The sequence below is a fragment of the Equus przewalskii genome, chromosome 9, assembly GCF_037783145.1.
Source record: "Equus przewalskii isolate Varuska chromosome 9, EquPr2, whole genome shotgun sequence".
NCBI classification, from domain to species: domain Eukaryota; kingdom Metazoa; phylum Chordata; class Mammalia; order Perissodactyla; family Equidae; genus Equus; species Equus przewalskii.
In genome coordinates this window covers 70,221,789-70,245,236 of record NC_091839.1, presented here as the reverse complement: position 1 = coordinate 70,245,236, position 23,448 = coordinate 70,221,789, and the positions used below count along the sequence as shown (strand labels likewise).

The 23,448-nt window shown below is 36.9% G+C and overlaps 1 protein-coding gene across 50 annotated transcripts in view; it reads left to right on the top strand.

Annotated features, from left to right (window-relative positions):
• The window catches only part of TRDN (triadin), a 393,603-nt gene that overhangs the window by 210,956 nt on the left and 159,199 nt on the right, over nt 1-23,448 (top strand). For 28 of the 50 annotated variants that reach the window (XR_011522083.1, XR_011522079.1, XR_011522077.1 and 25 more), the window contains exon 13: nt 18,819-18,872. The exons of 8 other annotated variants lie outside the window; for them this stretch is intronic. Coding sequence is in view for 26 of the 42 variants with exons in the window: in XM_070556936.1 (XP_070413037.1) it covers nt 18,819-18,872 (54 nt within the window). In the remaining 16 variants the exon portion in view is untranslated. The remainder of the gene's footprint in view (nt 1-18,818; nt 18,873-23,448) is intronic. 14 more of the 50 variants (XR_011522078.1, XR_011522084.1, XR_011522086.1 and 11 more) reach the window with 1 other exon arrangement.

The following is a 23,448-nucleotide window of genomic DNA, read 5'->3' as shown; positions in this document are numbered from 1 at the left end:
GAGTCTTGGAAGAAACTTACCCTAGGATTAACAGTGACATACCACTGTCCATTTTTTAGTGTGTCAAAGTAAGACAACAAGAGTATGTGCACCCAGAGCAGGAGAACATGCAGTATTGGTAATAATAGTAATATTCGGAGTAGTATTAACAGATTTTGACCCCAGGTTCTAATTTCTTTGATTCAGAATTGAGACATATTCACTGTTTTCAATCATTAGTCTCAAATATCTTTGTTTGGACCATTTTGCCTTTTTTCAAAATACTGTCAGTTATATTACATATTCATATATAAAATATTTAAATGTTAGGTTTGCACACCAAAGATGAGCTATATAGTTGATAATTTATCGAGCTAACTAAATAGCTCTAACACTGAAAGTCTTGGTATAAAATTTTCATGTAGTTGAAACAAATGCATGTTATTTTTAGAATTGTGCATTTTTCATTTTATTTTTTGTGTATAAAGGAATATTCAGATTTTTAACTTTAGGAGTTGTCAAGGACATAGGTGTTAATTACCATCCCAAACCATAGTATCATTTAATTTTTAGAAAAGTATGCCAATGTCTGCTCAAATGGGATTGGGCATACCCACAGTTTAAATTCTTCAAACATCAAATATATGTATTACTGCCTTTAGATCTGTTTCATATATAACTGTATGCTTCTTTAAGATCTTAATTTAAAATCAACTATTTTAACTATCATCAATTGTGTGGTATCAGTTGTAGGACAACTTGTGGACATTTATGTGCATAGCATGCTGTGTTCTTCATGCATTTCTTTATTTGCCATTTATTGAATTTTAAGATACCATTGCTCTTATCAATACACAAGAGAAACTCACACTCTGTTTTCGGATATTTCTTAAGTGTTAGATGTCAGAAGAGCCTCTGAAAGCTTGTGTTCCTGTGTTTGAGCCTGGCAAGTTCCTTTTAACTGAGAAAGTGGTTTATAATACTGAATGTAAATCACATGAAATGATTTTCTTAGAGCAAATTAATTTGTTTGACTAGTTCGACAATATTCTAACGTACAGGAAGACCTAGATTATTTTAAGAAAATTTCTTTAAATGATCCAATTCCAAAATTACTAAAATACATTATAGACTTTAAATGACCAAAAAAATTTCTGGGAATGATTCAGAGATCAAATTCATATAAAGGCAACCAAACTCAATAAAAGTGAATAAATTATAAATCCTTAGTTAACTAAAAATAGAGTAGAACTAGATCTTTTTTTTTTAATTTTTGGTTAATATACTTGTCATTTGAATACTTTATAAGGGTTGATATTTAAAATATTTAAAGTATTTTTAAAGGGTAACTATATTATTGTTATCAATGTTATTGTTTTTATTTATAATTAATATTATTTTAATACAATACACTAATTTCCCGTGATATTATTATATTAATACTACTTCTATCCCCAATGAGACAACTAATTAAAGGGCAGTCTGGGACCCTTCTATTCTGGACTTCTTGTTGTGTGAAATAATGTATTTCCTTCTTGTTTAAGTCAAACAATATGGGATTTTCTATAAATCTGCTCTATAAAAATTATCTGTTAGTATTGCAATTATTGTTATATTTTAAGAAAGCCAGAACTTTTTGTTAAAAAGTTTGCCTATGTTTATACATAGATATGAAAATGACTTATAGCAAGCCTTTAGAAACTATATCTGCTCTTCATTATATATGCATATAATATAAAATAAGATATACAATAACATATTATATATAATGTTTTAAATTTTATATTAAAATTTATAATTTAAAACTAAAAGAAAAAAATGACATTATTTTGAAAAGAGGTGATAAATCCTGCTATATTGGAAACATGCCTAACTAGGAATCAGAATATTTGTGGTTTAGCACAGGCCTGGCTGCTATCCGACAGGGTTATGATACAGATCAAGCGAAAATAATTTATGTGAAGGACTTAGGAAATTCTATTGATGCATACTCTAAAAGTTTATTCAAAGTCGGAATAGTTTAGAGTAAACTTTTCAGTATATTGGGGAGTGCTTTCTAGAACTTAATGTGTTATATAATCTTGATGTCTGTGGAATATGTTTTTGTCGAATATTAATATGCAGAGCATCTAGAGGTTTTGATCTTTTTTGGTCCTTTGTTATTATGTTTTGGCTTTTTACTTGGTTTAAAAAATAATTCTGACTAAATTTTAACTGTACATTTCTGTTTATCTGATGTTCTAGAGAATTCAATGAATAAAGGATGAGGAACCAAGAACTTTTTACAAATTTGAGTAGACATACATTCCAGATATTGATGTAGAGACTCAAATATAGTCTCAAGATAAATCAACATTTAAAAAATTTTGGCACCAAAAACTGAGAGCCTATCATTAAGTTTCTGCTTATTTTTCAAGAGATAGAACATTCCTCTTGATATTAGTCATCTAATGATTGTTCTCTGGTTGTAGTGCCTGAAATTGTGGGTGAGATACATATGAAGGTTGCAATTAACATGAGACCATTGGCGACATGTGTTCCCCCCTTTGACGGAGAGTGTTTTCAGTTGTCTGCCATGGATATCAGTTTGTTTTTGAAATTAAATTGACTTTTACAATTTTACATCATCATGTGAGCCTGGTTGAGAGATATCTGATGATTTACTGAGACTTTGGTCTGAATATTTAACATGGTAACCTCTACCACATCCTGCTTTTGGTTTCCTCCCTCCAGACCCATCATAAAGTACAGAAACCCATTCTGTTTGCATTTGAGATTTCTTTTCAATGTTAAAGTACTCAAAAATGTTCCACACTTCACAGAGTAATTTTATTCTTATCATAGATTTTCCAAACTCTTCTTTGGTTTCTGAACTCAGATATGTAGTTCACATTTATAAAATTTCCTCTGCCTTCAAATGGGTTGTTTGGAATCCAGATCATATGTGGGATGCTGGGGATGGGGTCAGTTGGAAGCCTTGTGACTCTGAGAGTAGATTTCAGTTGAACCGTTTGTTAGAAGAAGACTAACACCTTGCCTTTTACCAAGGCATGTGGGAATTCGTTTTCATGTACTAGCACTTACTCACCTGCCCTCAAATGCTTCTGTGCACATTGCTCCAGTGATTGAATATTAACTCCCTTATTTGTGCATATCAGCGTGGATGTTGAATATTCAAAGATAGACACCGGCTGCTAAAGTAACCCCTTACGTTTCATTGGATGGTCCTCCAGGGAAAGTGGTACATTTGCTGCAATATGTGAAAATGTGGCCTCCAGAAGCAATGTCAACCTTCAGCAACCTCAGATTGTCATTTGGCTGTTAAAGAGAACCACTAGGCTTCCTGTTAAATGCTAGTTTAAGTTTAAATCCGCATGCCTGACATTGGGGACTACTGTTCCCAAGAGGGTACATAACTCCCTTAAACATTGATGGAAAGGAGAGAATGAAGAGGCGAAATATCCTTATTGGGAGGCCAACATTGTGAAACCCATGTATTTCTTTAGATCATTAGTGTGTGATCTGACAGTTAAAGCATTTGAACTGTTAAAGCTATGATACAAAAGTGTGCTAAAGAACAGTTTATCACGCGTTAAAAAGAAGTCCACAATTTGTAAAATTAGAAATAAATACGGCTGTTCTCTATGACTCAGTCATTCAGTGACTTTTCATCTTAAACGTACACGTTTCCCCACACATCTCAGAGACAACAAACAGCAAGTAAAATCACCTCCACGTTTAAATAAACAATTAATTGCATACTTTATGTATTAGGTCAGGGGAAGAACCTCAAATATGTAGCATCTGTCATAGTGTATAGCTTCAAAAATTAGTTGTCATTTTATCCCAATATTTTGTTCTCATAAATATTGACAAAGGCCCAAGGAGGAGATTAAGATCTTCGAATCAGAAAGAAAATAATCAAATATTGCTTTTCTGTATTCATTAAAGATCTGTTAACTGTTTGCCAAATGGTCCTCTTTAGTTTGGGAAAGAAAGTTCGCCCCATAATCTTGACATATTAGGATACTCACATAACACTTAATAACACAATGTTATGCAGTAGAAAAACTGTCATTTAAATAATTTGAATATCAAACGTCTTTTCCCATTTTTTCCCCTCAATTGTCATCCTTTATCTCACTACTTTCTGCATGTATTACCTACATTTTTTCAACTCTTCTCTCTAGTATTTTTTTCTCTTTTTCCCTTTCTCTGACTCTCACATTTTTCTTTTATTTAATAAAATTCTATTTTCAGTTAAATCAAATGTATTTTGAATTTGGACCTTCTCCTTGTGCTCTGTAAATTATGTCATCGTTGATGAAGATACTGTCCTTACAGAAAATAGTTGTGCATTCTTGACATTTCAATAGCGTAATTTTGATTTCCAGAGGAAGAGATGCCCTTCCTCTCCAGGCAAATACCACCACCTGTGCTTTTTACTATTCCTTCCCACACATTCTTGGATCTTGTTACCTTAACAGTCTTCCGACTTCCCAGCCTTTTCAATATTTTCCCCTCCATTAGGTATTTCTCTAATCTCCTCAAACAAAACAGGAGACTCTTGTTTTAAAAAATAGCTTCTGCTTGACCCTCCTGCTTTCCTCAAGCCATTTTGTATTCTCTTTTTTTCCTAGGGCCCTCTGCCACACTTGTCAAGTAAGTTACACAAGACTTGCACTTTCTACCTCAATTTTGTCACCACCTGCCTTAAACCCCTAAAGACAGATGTAGTGTAAGCCCTGACAGTTGGCTTTCTTTTTGTGATGCAAGGGTCTGACTTAAGCTTTGACTGTGGAGTCATCCGCTTCAAAGAGGCATCCACTTCAAAGATGGCTTTCTCGAATAAATACATTGTCAGCCAAACAACTAGAAAAAGAGTCAGGCCACACACTCAGGTGCCTTCACCCTACCTCCAGACTCCTTTGCTTTAGAGATCTTGGTTGATTTTGATAACTGACCATTTGGGCCACTTGTTTTTTCTCTTCCCACACTTTATTATTTATTTATTTATTTCGCTTGAGGAAGATTCACCCTGAGCTAACATCTGTGCCAGTCTTTCTCTATTTTGCATGTGGCCCACCACCACAGCATGGCCACTGAGGAGTGGTGTAGCTCTGCGCCTGGGAGCTGAACCTGGGCCACCAAAGCAGAACACGTGGAACTTAACCACTAGGCCATGGGGCCTGCCCCTCTCTTCCTGCAGTTTAAATTCCTGCTCTTATATTTTAAATTCACCAATAAATGTGAGCCCACAAATCCCAAAGCCCCCACCCTCAACTCCAATAAAAGCAGACCCCCAGGCTTGTGCTCTCTCTCTCTTTGTCTCTCTCCGATCCACCTTGCTATGTGACCCCAGGTGTGCCATATAATTTCCGAGACCTGAAAGTAACAAATCTGCTTTTTCAAAGTTTCCAGATGGTTATTGGTGATGGCATTTTGCAACCTTAAGAAGAACCACAAGGGCCAGTTCAGCCACAACATTGGTTGTTGATAGTCTGAGATCAGCACAAAACAGTAGGCTTCCTTCTGTTTGCATCCCGATTCCAAATCATCTTCACAGAGGTTGCCAGAAACTCTCTAGATATCAAAACAAATTCTCTTTTTATATGACCTTGAGGCATATTCCCTCATTTTTAAAACATCTTCTTTCCTTGACCTTGTTAAAACCAACATTATGGGGTTGTTCTCACATCTTAATAACCAATATTTTTCTTGTTAGGATGGAAACTTGAGGCCTTTTGTTTGTCTCTTGAGAAAATTGTTCAGTCTTACTCTCATAATTCCATGTGAATGACTAGAATCTCCATATCTCTTCAGGGGCCATATTTTTCTGCCAATGTCTCCTCAATAATTTAACTTGAAGTTTCACCATTGTGTCAAGTTATCACCTATTATAAATTTTAATTCGATTATGTTAAAATCAATTCTGTTCATTAGGTCCCAAAGCTTTCATATTTGAATAAATAACCTTCTTCTTCCTCCTCTGCACATGTCAAACAAACCTAAAAGTTCTATGAATATGTTCTTTTAAATGTCTGACTTATTATCTGTCCGTTTCCATGAACAGTTGCCTAGTCTCAGATATTATCATCTTACAACTAGACTATTTCAGTGACAATTTACCTGGCTTCTATGCTACTGGGATAAACCCTCTCTCCCAACAATTATAAAAAGTTTTATCTCTTTGAAACATTGCTGTGTAATTCCCTTGTTCAAAAATACAGTGGTTTTAATATTCTAAGAGAAAAGTGTATCTCATTTGCTGAGATTTCAAGGTTAATTATTTTGACCATAATTCACTTTTAAACAATTTTATTTTTACTTCTCATTAACACCAATAACACTCTTCTGCTCCAGCCAGATTGATCCAAAATCCACGAGAATACTTAATCATTCACTTACTCTGCAGCTTTCTTTCCTCACCCCTTTACAGCTCTATACTCAATCTTTCCTGATTCAAGCCTTATCTACATCCCGCCTCCTTAAAAGTTGCCAATCTCTAAAACTCAGATTACTATACCCTTTACTCTGCATTTTTCGTGTAGAGCCCCTAACCAGACTGTGGGTGGAACTAGTTCTTATGTTCTGGTAATATGGTGTGTTGCTCCCAGCAATCGTGAGTGCAAAAAATACTGAAGAGAATGAATGATGGACCTCAGTAATTGTTTGGAGAAGTATTTTCTCATTTAAAATAAAACTGGGTATTGTTCAATGCCTGAACTCTGTTCAACCTCAGGACAAAATTAGCAGAAAGTGTTTGCTTAAAAATACACCTTGGGGGAGGAGAGCCAAGATGGCGCCGTGAGTAGTCCTCTTTGTCTCTCGCCCTTCGAGTCTACAATTATTTGGACACTTATCGCTTGACAAAGGATATCCAGACAGCATCTCAGGACGTCTGAGACACCCACGCGACTATACATCGGAAGGCGGATGGACTTTCCTCCGGGAGGATGTGGAAATAGGTGAAAACTCTCCGACCCCGACGGGCAGCCTAGTACCTGCAAGCGGCTTTCTTCCAACGGACGCCCCCAGAGGATCCACACACATCTAGGGCAGGAGCGAGAACACAACAGAGGAGCGACGGTGGAAACAGGTGACCAGAACCCTACCTAAACCCCCCGCAATTACTCCTAAACGCAGAGGGAAACTTTGGAGTTGCACACCTGAGCCCGCAGGGAGAGTCTCTCCCCGCCATTGGCGGGGAGACCCAGCCTGGTGCTCGGGGCGCCTGGAGGGTCCCAGAGAGAGACACGTAGGGCACGGAGGTCTCCCAGCTGCCGTTGCCCGCCCCATGGGACTAGGGATTGCCGGAGATCTCGGAGAGGACCGGGGCTGGGGGAACTTTCAAAGGCCGGTTCGGCGACCCGGAGGGGAAGTGCCGGAGCTCCGCCCGGGCAGCAGACAAAACTCTCTGTCTGCCGTTAGCAGAGGGGCCACGCTGAGCATTCACAGCTCCGGGAGAGGCCCGGAGAGAATCCCAGAGGGCGGGGCGACCCCCAGCTGCCGTTGCCCGCCCTGTGGGGCTAGGGATTGCCAGAGATCTCGGAGAGGACCGGGGCGGGGGAACTTTCAAAGGCCAGTTCTGCGACCCGGAGGGGAAGCACCGGAGCTCCGCCAGGCAGCAGACAAAACTCTCAGTCTGCCATTAGCAGAGGGGCCACGCCCAGCATTCAGGGCTCCCGGCAGAGGCCCGGAGAGAAGCCCAGAGGGCGGGGCGACCCCCAGCTGCCGTTGCCCACCCCGTGAGGCTAGGGATTGCCGGAGATCTCGGAGAGGACTGGGGCTGGAGAGAGTTCCAGAGACCCAGCTTAGTAGCCTAGGGGGAAACCCTACAGGCTCACAGCAGCCTTAGGGAAAGCCTCTGCACAGCACCAGTAAAAGGCACCCAGCCGCCAGCCACAAGGCTGGAAGACCCCAGGGCAAAGGCAGCATAGCTAGGTGTACTAACCACAGACTGTAGAAGATGCCAATAGTTCTCCTGCGACCCATAGAGGACAAGTGAGATTTGGTGGGTGCCGACAGCAATGGAGCGACAAATATAAGTGATCCCACCCCTGGCCACTGGAAAAGCCCATAACACCGTTGCAGACCCCAAGGAGAGAGCGCATCTAGGTGGGCAACAACAGTAGGCACCTGCAGCCTGAAGCCCCCCTGTGACGGCCCCCACGGCAGAGGAGGGAATCCAAAGGGCCACTGTGGCTACGAAGAGGGGCCCAGGCCCAGTTAGCAACTACGGACAGGGTTCCTGGTTGGTGAAGTATAAACAGCTGCTCCCCCCACCGCAGCAGCTGAAACAAGTGAAAGGAGCAACTAAACTCTATCTCCATGCGGAGGCACAAATCAACAACATCAAGCAATATGAAAAAATACATTAAATCTCCAGAACAGAAAGAAAGTAACAAATACACAGAAAACAATCCCAAAGAAAATGAGATATATAACCTAAATGATGATGACTTCAAAACAGCTATCATTAAGATTCTCAATGAGTTAAGAGAGAATTCTGACCGACAACTCAACGAGTTCAGGAGCTATGTCACAAAAGAGTTTGATACGATAAAGAAGAACCAAACAGAAATATTGGAAATGAAGAACACAATAGAGGAGATTAAGAAAAATCTAGATGCTCTGAACAGTAGGGCCGATAATATGGAGGAAAGAATTAGCAATTTGGAAGATGGCAATATAGAATTGTTGCAGGCAGAGGAGGAGAGAGAATCAAGACTTAAAAGAAATGAAGAAACTCTCCGAGAATTATCAGACACAATTAGGAGATGCAACGTAAGGATTATAGGTATACCAGAGGGAGAAGAGAAGGAGAAAGGGGCAGAAAACCTATTCAAAGAAATAATGGCTGAGAACTTCCCAAATCTGGTGAGGGAGATGGATCTTCAGGTGACAGAAGCCAATAGATCTCCAAACTTTATCAATGCAAGAAGACCAACTCCACGGCATATAGTAGTGAAGCTAGCAAAAGTCAACGACAAGGAGAAAATATTAAGGACAGCCAGGCAAAAGAAACTAACCTACAAAGGAACCCCCATCAGGCTATCAGCAGATTTCTCAGCAGAAACTTTACAGGCTAGAAGAGAGTGGAATGATATATTCAAAAATCTGAAGGACAAAAATCTACAGCCGAGAATTCTCTACCCAGCGAAAATATCCTTCAAATACGATGGAGAAATAAAAACTTTCCCAGATAAACAAAAATTAAGGGAGTTCATTGCCACAAAACCTCCTCTTCAGGAAATCCTCAGGAAAACCCTCATTCCTGAAAAATCCAAAAAAGGAAAGGGGCTACAAAACCAAGAGCAGAGGAGATAAGTAGAAGGACAACAACAGAGAGTAGCAGCTCTACATCAGAACAGATTAAACCATGGGACGAGAAACAAAGGAAACTGAAGAAAACCAGAAAACAAGACACAAAATGGTAGTGGTAGGCCCCCACATCTCAATAATCACTCTAAATGTAAATGGATTGAACTCCCCAATCAAAAGACACAGAGTGGCAGGATGGATCAAAGAACAAGATCCAACAATATGCTGCCTCCAGGAAACACACCTCAGCCCCAAAGACAAACACAGACTCAGAGTGAAGGGATGGAGAACAATACTCCAAGCTAATAATGAACAAAAGAAAGCAGGTGTCGCTATACTAATATCAGACAAGGTAGATTTCAAAGCAAAACAGATAAAGAAAGATAAAGAGGGACAGTATATAATGATAAAAGGGACTCTCCACCAAGAAGACATAACACTTATAAATATATACGCACCCAACACAGGAGCACCAAAATTTGTAAAGCAACTCTTAATAGAACTAAAATAAGACATCAACAACAACACAATAATAGTAGGGGACCTCAACACACCATTAACACCAATGGACAGAACATCCAGACAGAAAATCAACAAGGAAATAATAGAATTAAATGAAAAATTAGACCAGATGGACTTAATAGATATATATAGAACACTTCATCCAAAAACAGCAGGTTACACATTCTTCTCAAGTGCACATGGAACATTCTCAAGGATTGACCATATTTTGGGAACCAAAGCAAACATCAATAAATACAAGAGAGTTGAAATAATATCAAGCATCTTTTCTGATCATAACGCTATTAAACTAGAAATCAACTACAAGAAAAAAGCAGAGAAAGGTGCAAAAATGTGGAGACTAAACAACACGCTTCTCAACAAACAATGGATCATTGAAGAAGTTAAAGAAGAAATCAAATATTATCTGGAGACAAATGAAAATGAGAACACGACATACCAAATCATTTGGGATGCAGCAAAAGCAGTCCTAAGAGGGAAATTCATCGCAATACAGGCTCACCTCACTAAACAAGAAAAAGCTCACGTAAGCAACCTCAAATGACACCTAACAGAACTAGAAAAAGAAGAACAAACAAAGCCCAGAGTCAGTAGAAGGAGGGAAATAATAAAAATAAGAGCAGAAATAAACGATATTGAAACAAAAAAGACAATAGAAAGGATCAATGAAACAAAGAGTTGGTTCTTCGAAAGAATTAACAAAATTGACAAACCCCTAGCCAGACTCACCAAGAAAAGAAGAGAGAAATCGCAAATTAATAAAATCAGGAATGACAGAGGAGAAATCACAACAGATACCAATGAAATACAAGAGATCATAAGAGAATACTATGAAAAACTATATGCCAACAAATTGAACAACCTGGAAGAAATGGACAAATTCCTAGACTCCTACAATCTCCCCAAACTGAATCAGGAAGAAATGGAGAATCTGAATAGACCAATCACAAGTAAGGAAATAGAAACGGTAATCAAAAACCTCCCCAAAAACAAGAGTCCAGGACCAGACAGCTTCTCTGGAGAATTCTACCAAACATTCAAAGAAGACTTAATACCTATTCTCCTCAAACTGTTCCAGAAAATTGAGAAAGATGGAGAACTCCCTAATACATTCTATGAAGCCAACATCACTCTGATCCCCAAACCTGACAAGGACAACACAAAGAAGGAGAACTACAGGCCGATATCACTGATGAACATAGATGCAAAAATCCTCAACAAAATTTTGGCAAACCGATTACAGCAATACATCAAAAAGATTATACACCATGATCAAGTGGGATTTATACCAGGGACACAGGGATGGTTCAACATCCGCAAGTCAATCAACGTGATACACTACATCAACAAAATGAAAAACAAAAACCACATGATCATCTCAATAGATGCAGAGAAAGCATTCGACAAGATCCAACACCCATTTATGATAAAAACCCTCAGTAAAATGGGTATAGAAGGAAAGTACCTCAACATAATAAAGGCCATATATGATAGACCCACAGCCAACATCATACTCAATGGACAAAAGCTGAAAGCCATCCCTCTGAGGACAGGAACAAGACAAGGATGCCCACTTTCACCACTCCTATTCAACATAGTACTGGAGGTGCTGGCCAGAGCAATTCGGCAGGAAAAAGAAATAAAAGGAATCCAAATAGGTAACGAAGAAGTAAAACTCTCGTTGTTTGCAGACGACATGATCTTATACATAGAAAACCCCAAAGAATCCACAGAAAAACTATTAGAAATAATCAACAACTACAGCAAAGTAGCAGGGTATAAAATTAATGTGCATAAATCAGTAGCATTTCTATACACTAACAATAAACTAACAGAAAAAGAACTCAAGAACTCTATCCCATTCACAATCGCAATGAAAAGAATAAAATACCTTGGGATAAACTTAACCAAGGAAGTGAAGGATCTATACAATGAAAACTACAAGACTTTCTTGAAAGAAATAGGCGATGACATAAAGAGATGGAAAAACATTCCTTGTACATGGATTGGAAGAATAAACATAGTTAAAATGTCCATACTACCTAAAGCAATATACAGATTCAATGCTATCCCAATCAGAATCCCAAGAACATTCTTCACAGAAATTGAACAAACAATCCTAAAATTCATATGGGGGAACAAAAGACCGCGAATTGCTAAAGCAATCCTGAGCAAGAAAAACAAAGCCGGCGGAATCACAATCCCCGATTTCAAAACATACTACAAAGCTACAGTGATCAAAACAGCATGGTACTGGTACAAAAACAGGTCCACAGATCAATGGAACAGAATTGAAAGCCCAGAGATAAAACCACACATCTATGGACAGCTAATCTTCGACAAAGGAGCAGAGGGCCTACAATGGAGAAAAGAAAGTCTCTTCAACAAATGGTGCTGGGAAAACTGGACAGCCACATGCAAAAGATTGAAAATTGACCATTCTTTTTCACCACACACCAAAATAAACTCAAAATGGATCAAAGACCTAAAGATTAGGCCTGAGACAATAAGTCTTTTGGAAGAGAATATAGGCAGTACACTCTTTGACATCAGTTTCAAAAGAATCTTTTCGGACACTGTAACTCCTCAGTTGAGGGAAACAATAGAAAGAATAAACAAATGGGACTTCATCAGACTAAAGAGCTTCTTCAAGGCAAGGGAAAACAGGATTGAAACAAAAAAACAGCTCACTAATTGGGAAAAAATATTTACAAGCCACTTATCCGACAAAGGGTTAATCTCCATAATATACAAAGAACTCACACTGCTTAACAACAAAAAAACAAACAACCCAATCAAAAAATGGGCAGAGGACATGAACAGACATTTCTCAAAAGAAGATATGAATATGGCCAATAGACACATGAAAAGATGTTCATCATCGCTAATCATCAGGGAAATGCAAATCAAAACTACACTAAGATATCACCTTACCCCCGTTAGATTGGCAAAAACATCCAAAACCAAGAACGACAAATGTTGGAGAGGTTGTGGAGAAAGAGGAACCCTCATACACTGTTGGTGGGAATGCAAACTGGTACAGCCACTATGGAAAACAGTATGGAGATTTCTCAAAAAGTTAAAAATAGAAATACCCTGTGACCCAGCCATCCCATTACTGGGTATCTATCCTAAGAACCTGATAACAGATATCTCAAGAGTCGGTTGCACCCCTATGTTCATCGCAGCATTATTTACAATAGCCAAGACGTGGAACCAGCCTACATGCCCAGAAACTGATGATTGGATAAAGAAGATGTGGTATATATACACAATGGAATACTACTCAGCCATAAAAAAAGACAAAATTGGCCCATTCACAACAACGTGGATGGACCTCGAGGGCATTATGTTAAGCGAAATAAGTCAGTCAGAGAAAGACGATCTCTATATGACTCCCCTCATAGGTGGAAATTAGTATATTGAGAAGGAGATCTGATCGGTGGTTACCAGGGAAAAGGGGGGGTGGGAGGAGGGTACGGAGGGGGAAGTGGTGTACCCACAACATGACTAACAAAAATGTACAACTGAAATCTCACAAGCTTGTAATCTATCATAACATTAATAAAAAAAATAAATAAAATAAAAAAAATAAAATAAAAAAAAAATAAAAATACACCTTGGAATTCTTCCTTGGATTCCTTGATTTAGGACTCTCTGTTAAGGATCCCTTCATTTTGGAAATCTTTTTAATTTATCAGTGTAATAAACCTGCATTTTATAAACTTTGCCATTTTTACAAGAAACTGAGATTCTTTTTGAAGTTCATTATAACCTCTTCAGGTTTTGACATCTGCAGTGCTATAGAGGAAAAACACTGTGAGTCTGGGCAATTTTATTAGGATAATTGTTATCCATTTGGTTTAGAATTTTCAGGCATATAACGATGATTTTTTAAAACACCTTGTATCCTAATTTTTATTCATTTATTCACACAAAAACATTTGCTGGATACCTTCTCAGAGCCAAGAACGGTATTAAAGACTGAGGATGCAAACAAGGATTAAACCACATTGCTTTCAATTTTTTCTTCCACTCTCCTTATTATGTTATCTTTTCACAAGGCTACATTTACACTTACAACTTTGTTTCTTTATAACATTCCAAAATTGGGTAATGAGATAAAGGAGTGTATGTGTTTTTTGTTTTCTGGAAAAATGAAAAACAGAATGGTAATATTCAGACACTATTTACTAATGTTAGAGCAATCGGGGCTGGTGTTTCTTATTGTTCGTAGGCACTGATTTTAGAAAGATGCTATAGAAGGTGAAAAGAGGCCTGCAGTGACTAGCTGGTGCTGTCTCTTTGCTTAAGGCAGATACATCTAGGACCTCTCTAAGATATCTCTCTCTCTCTATCTGGCGTCTCCAGGAATGGGGCTTCATATCTTCCCGTGGTACTGCAGTCCATTGTTTTACTAGCTGTATAGCAGGAGGTTTCTCTTAATTAAAATGGACTCGACCCTCCCCTTCATGTGTCAAATATTTTTTAGTGTAAAAGGCCAAATGATCTGTGTCTCTTTCATAACTTCCCTTTTTATTAAAAAAAAGCTTCCTTCTTTAAATCATTTAAATCAATTGATACCTTGATCTTCAGCTCTAAATTCTAAATGGTTCAATGCTTAAGAAATCTGTCATTCTTACACATTCTATCCAGACAGCTAGATGATACCCCAAGGGGGAAATATATTACTCTAATTGTGAGTATTCTGACTGATACTTCCCAGTCAGCTTTTTTTTTTTCAGTGCTATAGTTTTCCAAATAATATAGGAAAAAGCTGATGCCATGTGTGGAGACTATAGCTAGATTTGCTTACATTTAATTAGAAGATCAAAATTATTTTTTCAAAGTAAGAAATACTTAGAATGGTTTTAACAGAAAAGATAGTCTGTGTTCTTAAAGATTTAAGAAAAAATCAGGAGAGTATTTTAACAAATATTAAATAATCATTTTTTTTCTGAATTTAAGTCCATAATGTTAAGATATTAAGGTAAAGGCTATTTAGATTCTAAAACAAAACACTTTACTTGAGAAGAAGATTTTCTGGGGAAAAAAAAGTCTAGGTAAATCATGCCACCTATTGTAGATGATGCCGCCAGTTTATTTAGGTTTTTAACCTCTAGCAATAACGGATTATTTTGATAAATTATTCATATTTCTGCATTGTGCACCTTGTGCAATTTGCATATCTGGCAGCAAATAGGCCCTCCTTTCAGGCTTCAGGCCCCTTGGTCAGACAGGATGGCCGAAGGCTGCTTCATGATTAATTTCATGTCAACAGAGTCATTATCATACTGAAATGAAGCGAGGCCCCTGAAATATGCTTTCCTGGAGCTACAAGTACAAGAGTCTTAGCTTAAGAGCTTTTAAGCATATAGTAACTTTTAGCTTAAATGTTAACCTTTCTCTATTTTGGGGGTATCCACATCTAAAAATAATACTGGATTTTATAAGAGTAGAATATAATAATTAAGAGCTTGATTTAGCAGTTCAGTGGAGGGCAGGATAATTTGTCATTAGTTTCTAGCATCTTATCCGAAAAAGGATGTATAAATTTTGAGGGATAAAGGAAGTTTTATATTACTGGTTCAAAGTTTAGCGCTGAATCAATAAGTAATTTCTCTCCTGGTTTGTGGAAAAGTCATTCAATCTTTCTATATTTAGTTTTCTCACCTAAGAACAGTCTAAATGCCCTGTACTATTGCAGAATTATTAAGAGATGGCTTTTAAGAAATGTTTCTGTTTCCTTTTTGGAATATTATTAAAAGAGGATTGATTTGTAATTTAAGTCCTAAAGAAATGTTTAGTTGATGTCATACCCTTAAAACAGACCTATATTTCCTAATCTATGCAAATTAATTGGGATTTTGTTTGAAATAGTGAAATTCTGCAAAATTCCCAAATGTGGTCAGTCACAGTACATTCTAGTGAAAATCAAGTTCTGAAACTTAAAGCACTTTCTGCATAATACATGATCAATGATCAAAGTGGAAAAGAGAGTTTGAATTTGTTTTGTATAATCTTAAAAATGAAACAGATTCCTAAATTTAATGTCCCATTTCAAACTGATCAGTTGGATTTTCTGTCACTTATAATTAGGTTTTTATGCAATCGATTCCTTACGTGTTTATTAGAGAGAATTTTTCCAGCATTTTGCTAGGTGCTAGTGTTATGAAGTTGAATAAATAATAGTCAGTGATCTCAGGGAGTTTATAGATTAGTAAGAAGGTATAATTGCATGAAGTAAATAATTAAAATACGAGTACACATCGAAATAGAAATCTGTACCGCTGAGTCCAGAGGGCTGGGTATTGAGAGGTGACCTGGCTGAACACTGTGTCATCGCAAGTCAGTACCTACTTAAACACTTGCTAGTACTCATTCTCCTGGCTCAGTAAGATTTTCCTCTCTCTAATGGACACTTTTCTTTAGCTGGGAGGCATCGTTCTTATTTATTTTGCTGTTATTTGCTGAAGTGAAGGGACTTATATGTAATAGGGGAATTATATATATATATATAAATTATATATCATAAATATATAATTGAGGGATTGTTCATTATTACTTTTGAAAGAGCAAACGATCTTTCCCAACTTATTTAAAAAATAAAAACGTTTTAAATGCAGTGATTTAGTTTTGGGGGGGCTGGGGGATTGCTTAGAAAATATTTAAAATGTAAGTACGATTCTCTACAATGCTATTAATCTTTATCTTCTATCCATTAACCAAAGAGCAATACTGAACTCACTGTTTTTTGCTTTTTTTGCTATTCAAGTTATATGAAACCTACATTTGAAAACTCAATCGATTTACACTCTGTGTTAAAAGAAGTCAGAGAATAGACAGAGTCCTATACGTGAAAAGTTCACGATATTAAATTGACATTTAAACCTGTATGCAAAAACTGATTCCTTAACAAAATATTTGCACTCACGATATTTTTTCAATGAGACTGTTGCAGGCCTATGGAATCAGAAGAGATTGAAGCATTTGGCTTATCTGATTCATGACAATGTGTATATATAAATACAACATGTTTCAGGAACCTAGGAATGCTGAAGAGTCAAGGGCATGATGCACCCTGAGCGCTGGGGGAGAAAGGAACTGACAGAGAAACTGAACGATCAATGAGAGAAGCAATAAGAACCTAAGAAAAGCTCTCTGTAATTCACCAGTGGGTGTACTGGGTGATCCAATGGAAATTTAGAGGTGGAGAGATGGTTGAGAATCAGTAATCTAAGACAACATAAAGAAAAAAGAGAAGGTGGGAGAAAATCAGCCATAAAAATTCTAAGGTACTTGACTGACAGCAATTTTAAAGTCTTTTCCTTTTTTGATCAGGAACTCCTCCACAGTTCTTTGTACACTGAGATCTTAAGGACTAAAACACCTGAGCAGTCTAGATACTTTTGGTGATCTTTTTGACGTGTTCTTTCACTCTTTCATCCACTTTTTCATTCACCAATTATTTATTAAATGCCTACTAAAGGCTAGTCATATAGATGTAGGGTTAGAGTAGTACTTAGAAATATATTATTTAAGAATTCACTGTCTCTGTATAAATCTTGACTAACTTTTCATTGAGACCACCTATTCTGGGTATGACTAAGGGTATAACTAAGTACTGGCATGATAATTGGCATGGAGTTTTCCTCCAGAAAAACATGAAAATTAATAATAAAGAGATCATATGTATGCTGAATGGACTCTGAATTTAATTTTGGCAAAAGATATTTTGGCTTAAGAAATAAACATAGGAATAATGAAAACCATATGTGTGACTCAAACGATATTTCCTTTATATAAAAAGAATGAAAAATCAGCATTTTCATAATCATGGTTATCATGTAAGTGAATAATTACCTCACCAACAAGAGATAAAGCGTGAATTAGAAATTGAATCTCATTAGTTTGGCCAAAAAAAACACAAAATCTTTGCTTATGGTTCTTTGCCAAGTTATTCTGATGCAATTTTGCAATTTCATAGCTCTAGAATTGTAATATTAAAGAAGTTGTAATCAACATTTGATGATAATTAAATGAAATATTGACTATATATGTGTATCAACTACTACATTTACACCTAGCTTAGTGTATACACATAATAGGTCTTAAATAAATATGCAATGAATGAAAGAACAAACATTAATATCTAAAACAAACGACCAAATCTTCCTTCCCATATTGTTAAATGATGATTCAATTATCAAAAACTTAGTAAAACATATGATGAACAATTATTTAGTAAAATGTGAAATGAGCCATTGCTTTTTTAAAATCTTTATTTTCCCTTTATTTTTCATGCAAATTAATTAAATAATATATTTAAATGCTTATCGCATAAATTATTTTTGTATCCTGTTTCTTTAAAGGGAACATTCTGAACAACAACACACACAAAAAACAAAACTCAATCAAAAAGAAAACTAAGAGGGAAGAAAGATTTAATATGAAACTTACTCATTTTCTCAAAACACATATTGTCACCCAGGCCACACTAACCATGATGGACACTACCGCAGTGTAGGGATGGCATCTTCCGTCAAAGACTGGAGGTGGAAATTGATTGTTCTGAGCTTTATTCTCATATTAGTCACTCAGTGACCTTCAATGAGACACTTTGTTTATGTCTAAACGTCCCATCCATTTCAAAGGGCTGACCATACAGAAATAATTTACCAAGAATTCTGAGACTCAAATTCAGGTGCTAAACAAATGTGAAGTGTTCCATGGTCAGTTAACAGTGAAGGAAAACAGTTTCGGGAAACTTTATTTTACGCTTTTATTTGGTTCAGTCATTTTATTTTTGTCTCGGTAAGCCTAATTCTCAGCGATTCTCCTAATAATTGTGTTCATTTCTTAACAAAAATTCGGAATGCCAAGAGCAATGTTTTTTGTTTGTTTTTGTTTTTGTAATTTTTCCTTTTTTCATTGTTATATATCTTTTTGAAATAGTACTTCATGGTAATTTATTTATCTTTCTTCTTTATAAGAAGCAGGCAAAGCCCCTGAAACCAAGCCAGGGACTATAAAAGTTGCAGCACAAGGTAAGCAATAAAACATTTAAAAAATTCTATTACATTTTTTTTCTAACGCACATAGCACTTTATTGACAAAAGCAAGAGCTGTTTATTGCAGAATAGCACCATCTGCTGGGTTATTACAGAAAACATTATGTTGTTGCATGAAGACACACATTTCAAGTATTTCTTTAGTAACTGGAGGAAGCACGACTGAGAGTAATGCCAGATTTGCAGGGGAGCCACTGAAGGACCCAAGATTTAGCATCTTGGTGCCAGGTTTCAGTCACTGAGCATTTACTTAGAGTTCCAAAAATAAACCATAGATTGATTAATAGATAGATGGATAGATGCATACATGGAGATATACCAGTAATATACAAGTTTTCCAATATTTTCAGCTATACCTTATAATTTGTGTCACATTATAAAAATCAGTCAGTATGTCATTAAATTAGTATTACTTCATCTATATACCAAGACTGAAAAAATCGGAATCCAGCTATGACTACACCTTAGTTTTTATGAGCCATCTGAGAAAAGCTGTTTCATCACTTACTTTGGGGCATCAAAAGTGGTTTTCTTAGGCCGGCCCAGTGGTGCAGCGGCTAAGTGCGCACGTTCCGCTTCCACGGCCCGGGGTTCACCAATTTGGATCCTGGGTGCGGACATGGCACCGCTTGGTAAGCCATGCTGTGGTAGGCGTCCCACATATAAATTAGAGGAAGATGGGCACAGATGTTAGCTCAGGGCCAGTCTTCCTCAGCAAAAAGAGGAGAATTGGCAGCATATGTTGGCTCAGGGCTAATCTTCCTCAAAAAAGAAAGTCGTTTTCTTTAAGAGACCTTCAGAAAAAATATTGATTCCTAAGGTTAGTTGGGAAAAATACTTCTTTAAAATAATTTTCCTATAAAGTTATTTTTTAACGATCACCTGAAATCACACCCTTTGAGAAAGCCATTCTCAAAGTGTCCTTAAGGCAACAGAATGGAATACAATGAGTTATGTAAACTTCATTCTCAAATCATGAGTAATTTGATGAAAGCATAAGGAAAGAGTACAAGTGTTCTGCCTTTATCATCTATGAAAACCTTACACAACGTACTCATGGGGAAAAAAAGGTAAAATACTTACTGGAGAAAATCTTTGTTTTCTCTCCCATGCTACACTATACAATATTGACTAATAAAAGAGATGTATTTAGGTGTTGGGACATTTGTTTCTGGGCAGAAGGTCCTTATAGCAGACTCCTCAGCATGTGACATGATTGCATCTGAACAGTTTTTCTGTTATATTTAATCCTAGACCCAACTATATGCAGAATCAGCTTAGTAAATGTTGGTAAAATGGGTTGACTGAATGCCATTTGAACCCAATGATGTTGTTTATAAGCAATATATGCTAGAATGGCTAAGAACCATGATACAAGTTTTTAGTTTTCATTTGATCATCCGTTTGTTTGAGAAAACAGATTCTTCTTTAAAAGAATTCTGATAGGGAATATAACAAATGTTATGGAAGGTAGAAAGGGCAAATATTACTTCGTGTTTTCTATTCATGAAAATGCAGGTCAGAGTGAATTCCTCATGTGAGTGACTACTAGTTCAAGGAATCATTACGGTTAATGTATATATGTTCTCATAAAAAACACAATCACCCTAAGACACTTTTGTTTCCACTGGGGCTTCTGAGGGTCATGGTGGGTGTGGAACTCGAGGCGGGAATTTAGTTTTACTTCAGCTTCATATTAGAGCAGTTCAAGGAGAGGAAATTGAAGAGATATGTGGAAATTTGCTTCAAATTTGAGCTTGGGGCCATGGGCTCTTCACTTTTATATTCCAATTACATCGGACAAGGCAGCCTCAGCACTTAGTCCTTCAGACTAAAGGATTTCTTATTGAGTGAATGGTAACCTAGAATTTCAAAGGCTTGTTATAACTATCCTATTAAGGAAATTTGATGAAACTGTTGATTAAGCACAGTGTACAAGGCAAGAGTTAAACACAATCGGCAATATTGTTGTAGCAGAGACTGATATTTTTGAGGTATAAAGTGACAAAATTGATAATGATGTTTGTAGTGTGGCAAAAGGTTAGAGTAAATCTGTTGATTTATTTTTTACTTTTATAACAAGGAAATATGTAAAGTCTAGTTGTAGATAAATTCTTTATATATATGTACATATTTAATTATAATTAAGATTTAGCATGCTTTTTTTGGAAGGACATTTAAAAAATTTTTAACAGAGTTTTGAGGCACTGAGAAGACTATGAAATAACTGTCTCTATACTACAGGAGATTACAATTTGAAGATAAAAGAAATTTAAGTAATAACAAGTAGAATATCATGTAGTACTGAATTGAATCGTGGAGATAATAAATGCCATATGAGTTAAGACAAAGTGACTTTCAGTAAGAGCTGGGGGATGAAGGATTCCTCATGGATGACTTAGGCTTGGAGCATGACTGAAAAATGAATTGGCAGAGGAAAAAAGCATTGCTAGTGGGTAGATAGCTTAAGTAAATATAAAGAGTTAGTGATAATTATGAAAGGTTGTTGTCATTATCAAGACATGAGATAATGACCTCAACTAGGATGGTGCCAGTGATATTAGAAATAAACCAAAATAAAATGAACACTTTGAAGAAATAATATTTGACAGAATATACAGAATAAAACCAAGAAAAGAGCAAAAATGGTGCTGAGCTTTTGAGCCTGGGTGAATAGGAAGATTATAATTGTCAGAAATAATAAGTGCCAGGGGAAAGGACTAGCTTAAGGGAAGAGAGGAAGGTTCCCTTTGGGGCAGGTTTACACTGAGCAGATGGAGGGTCATCCAGGCAGTGATTTTTCTGTAGCCAGTTAGAACTTAGATGGGACATCAATCTAGTTTATAGACATTACATCAGAAATTGCATTGCAGAAATGGAATATAGACCGAAATGGGAAAAGAAGGAGAGAAATAAGGAATTATCTTTTAATCAGTTGGGTGCAATGGCTGGGCAGACACCTACTGAGAAAGAAATGCCTGAGGAAAGACAGAAACCATCATGGAACTCACTTTAAAAGATAGGTCTCTATGCATCCGTGTTCATATGTCTACAGTGGTCTTTTTTCTTTTGGACTCCTAAAGCAAACATTGAAAGTCTCCCATTTATTATAGAAAGAAGTTAGACATAGAACAAAATAACTAAAATATTAGCCATTGCAGTCTCATTAGAAGGTGAAAACCAACAGCCCAGTAATTAAGAATCATGTCTACCCAGTCAATTCAGGAGTCATCCAGCCACAAAATCCAGTTTAATAGATTAGAGTCAGGTGAGCTGAAATGAGGGCCTGCAGTGGGTCTCATGAGCAAAAGTTACAAAACCATTCTGAAAACAGACCCCCAAACCCTGGTTTTGATTAACTTCTAGGCATGAAATCCAGCTTGACAGATCACATGGCTTTCCAGAGGGCAGTGAATAAAAGCCACTCACCTTCAAGGGACAAAGGGCAAGAAGCAGAGGTAGTGTCAGTTATGAAAGAATAAGTCAAACTCCTTCTTTCAGCTCTTCTCTGCGTTACTGTAAAGTTGAGAGTTGAAACTATCAAAGAATATAAGAATGGGAAAGAGGAAAATGCATGTATGTATCCACAAGCCTGCATGTGCCCATGCATGCATGGACATTGGACATTGTTCTTCTTGCCTTATTTTAGAAATCAAAAAAATTCAGTCTAGCTGCAAAAGATTTTGCCAATGTTTAGAGAGCTTCTAGTTTCAGAGGTTTTTTTCTATAGAATTCACAACAGATTTTCAAAACTATATTTAGGTTTTCAGTCCTCTTTCTGGCACTGGTTGCTCTTCAGAAGCAATGCATTTATTGCTAAACTGATGAAATTTAGGTGTCAGGGCCACTCCCCTGCCAGAGTTTCTCCCAGGACCCTGGGAGGGACCACAGCAATTTTCAATTTGTGATTTTGTGGTTTTTTTTTTTTTTTTTTTGTCTTTAAAGAGCCCTCTCCCCTCACCCTTTGATCCAACTTGCCTCAGAGAGGTTATGAATTAAATTATAGGACATATTGTGGAGATAATTACAGGAGAAAAACAAACTAAGCAAAAACCCTCTTTTGCAATGGACAACACCATTTCACTTCTTTTTCTTATTGTACAAACTCCAGGCAAAATGCAAAGTTCAACTGAATTCTAGAATCAAAATGTATACACGTTGTATGATTTGAAAATTATGATGCTTCTGGAAGGGAATTTTTGTTTGTAAAGAATTAACTACAAATAAGTCTACTGAGTCAAACCTGAAAGGCTTGCTGAAATTATGCCTCCTGGCTTTGAAATCTATCAGGCAGTGTCATATCCTTTAATTCATTTTAGTTGATATTTATTTATTTTTTTGCTGAGTAAGTTTCCCCCGAACTAATATCTGTGCCAATTTTTGTCTATTTTTTATATGGGTCTCTGCCACAGCACTGCCACTAACAAGTAGTATAGGTCTGTGTCTGGGAACCAAACCTGGGTCACCAAGGGGGAGTACACCAAACAACCACTAGGCCATGGGGCTGGCCCTGGTTATTGTCTTTATTACTCTCCTCATTATATCATTGGAA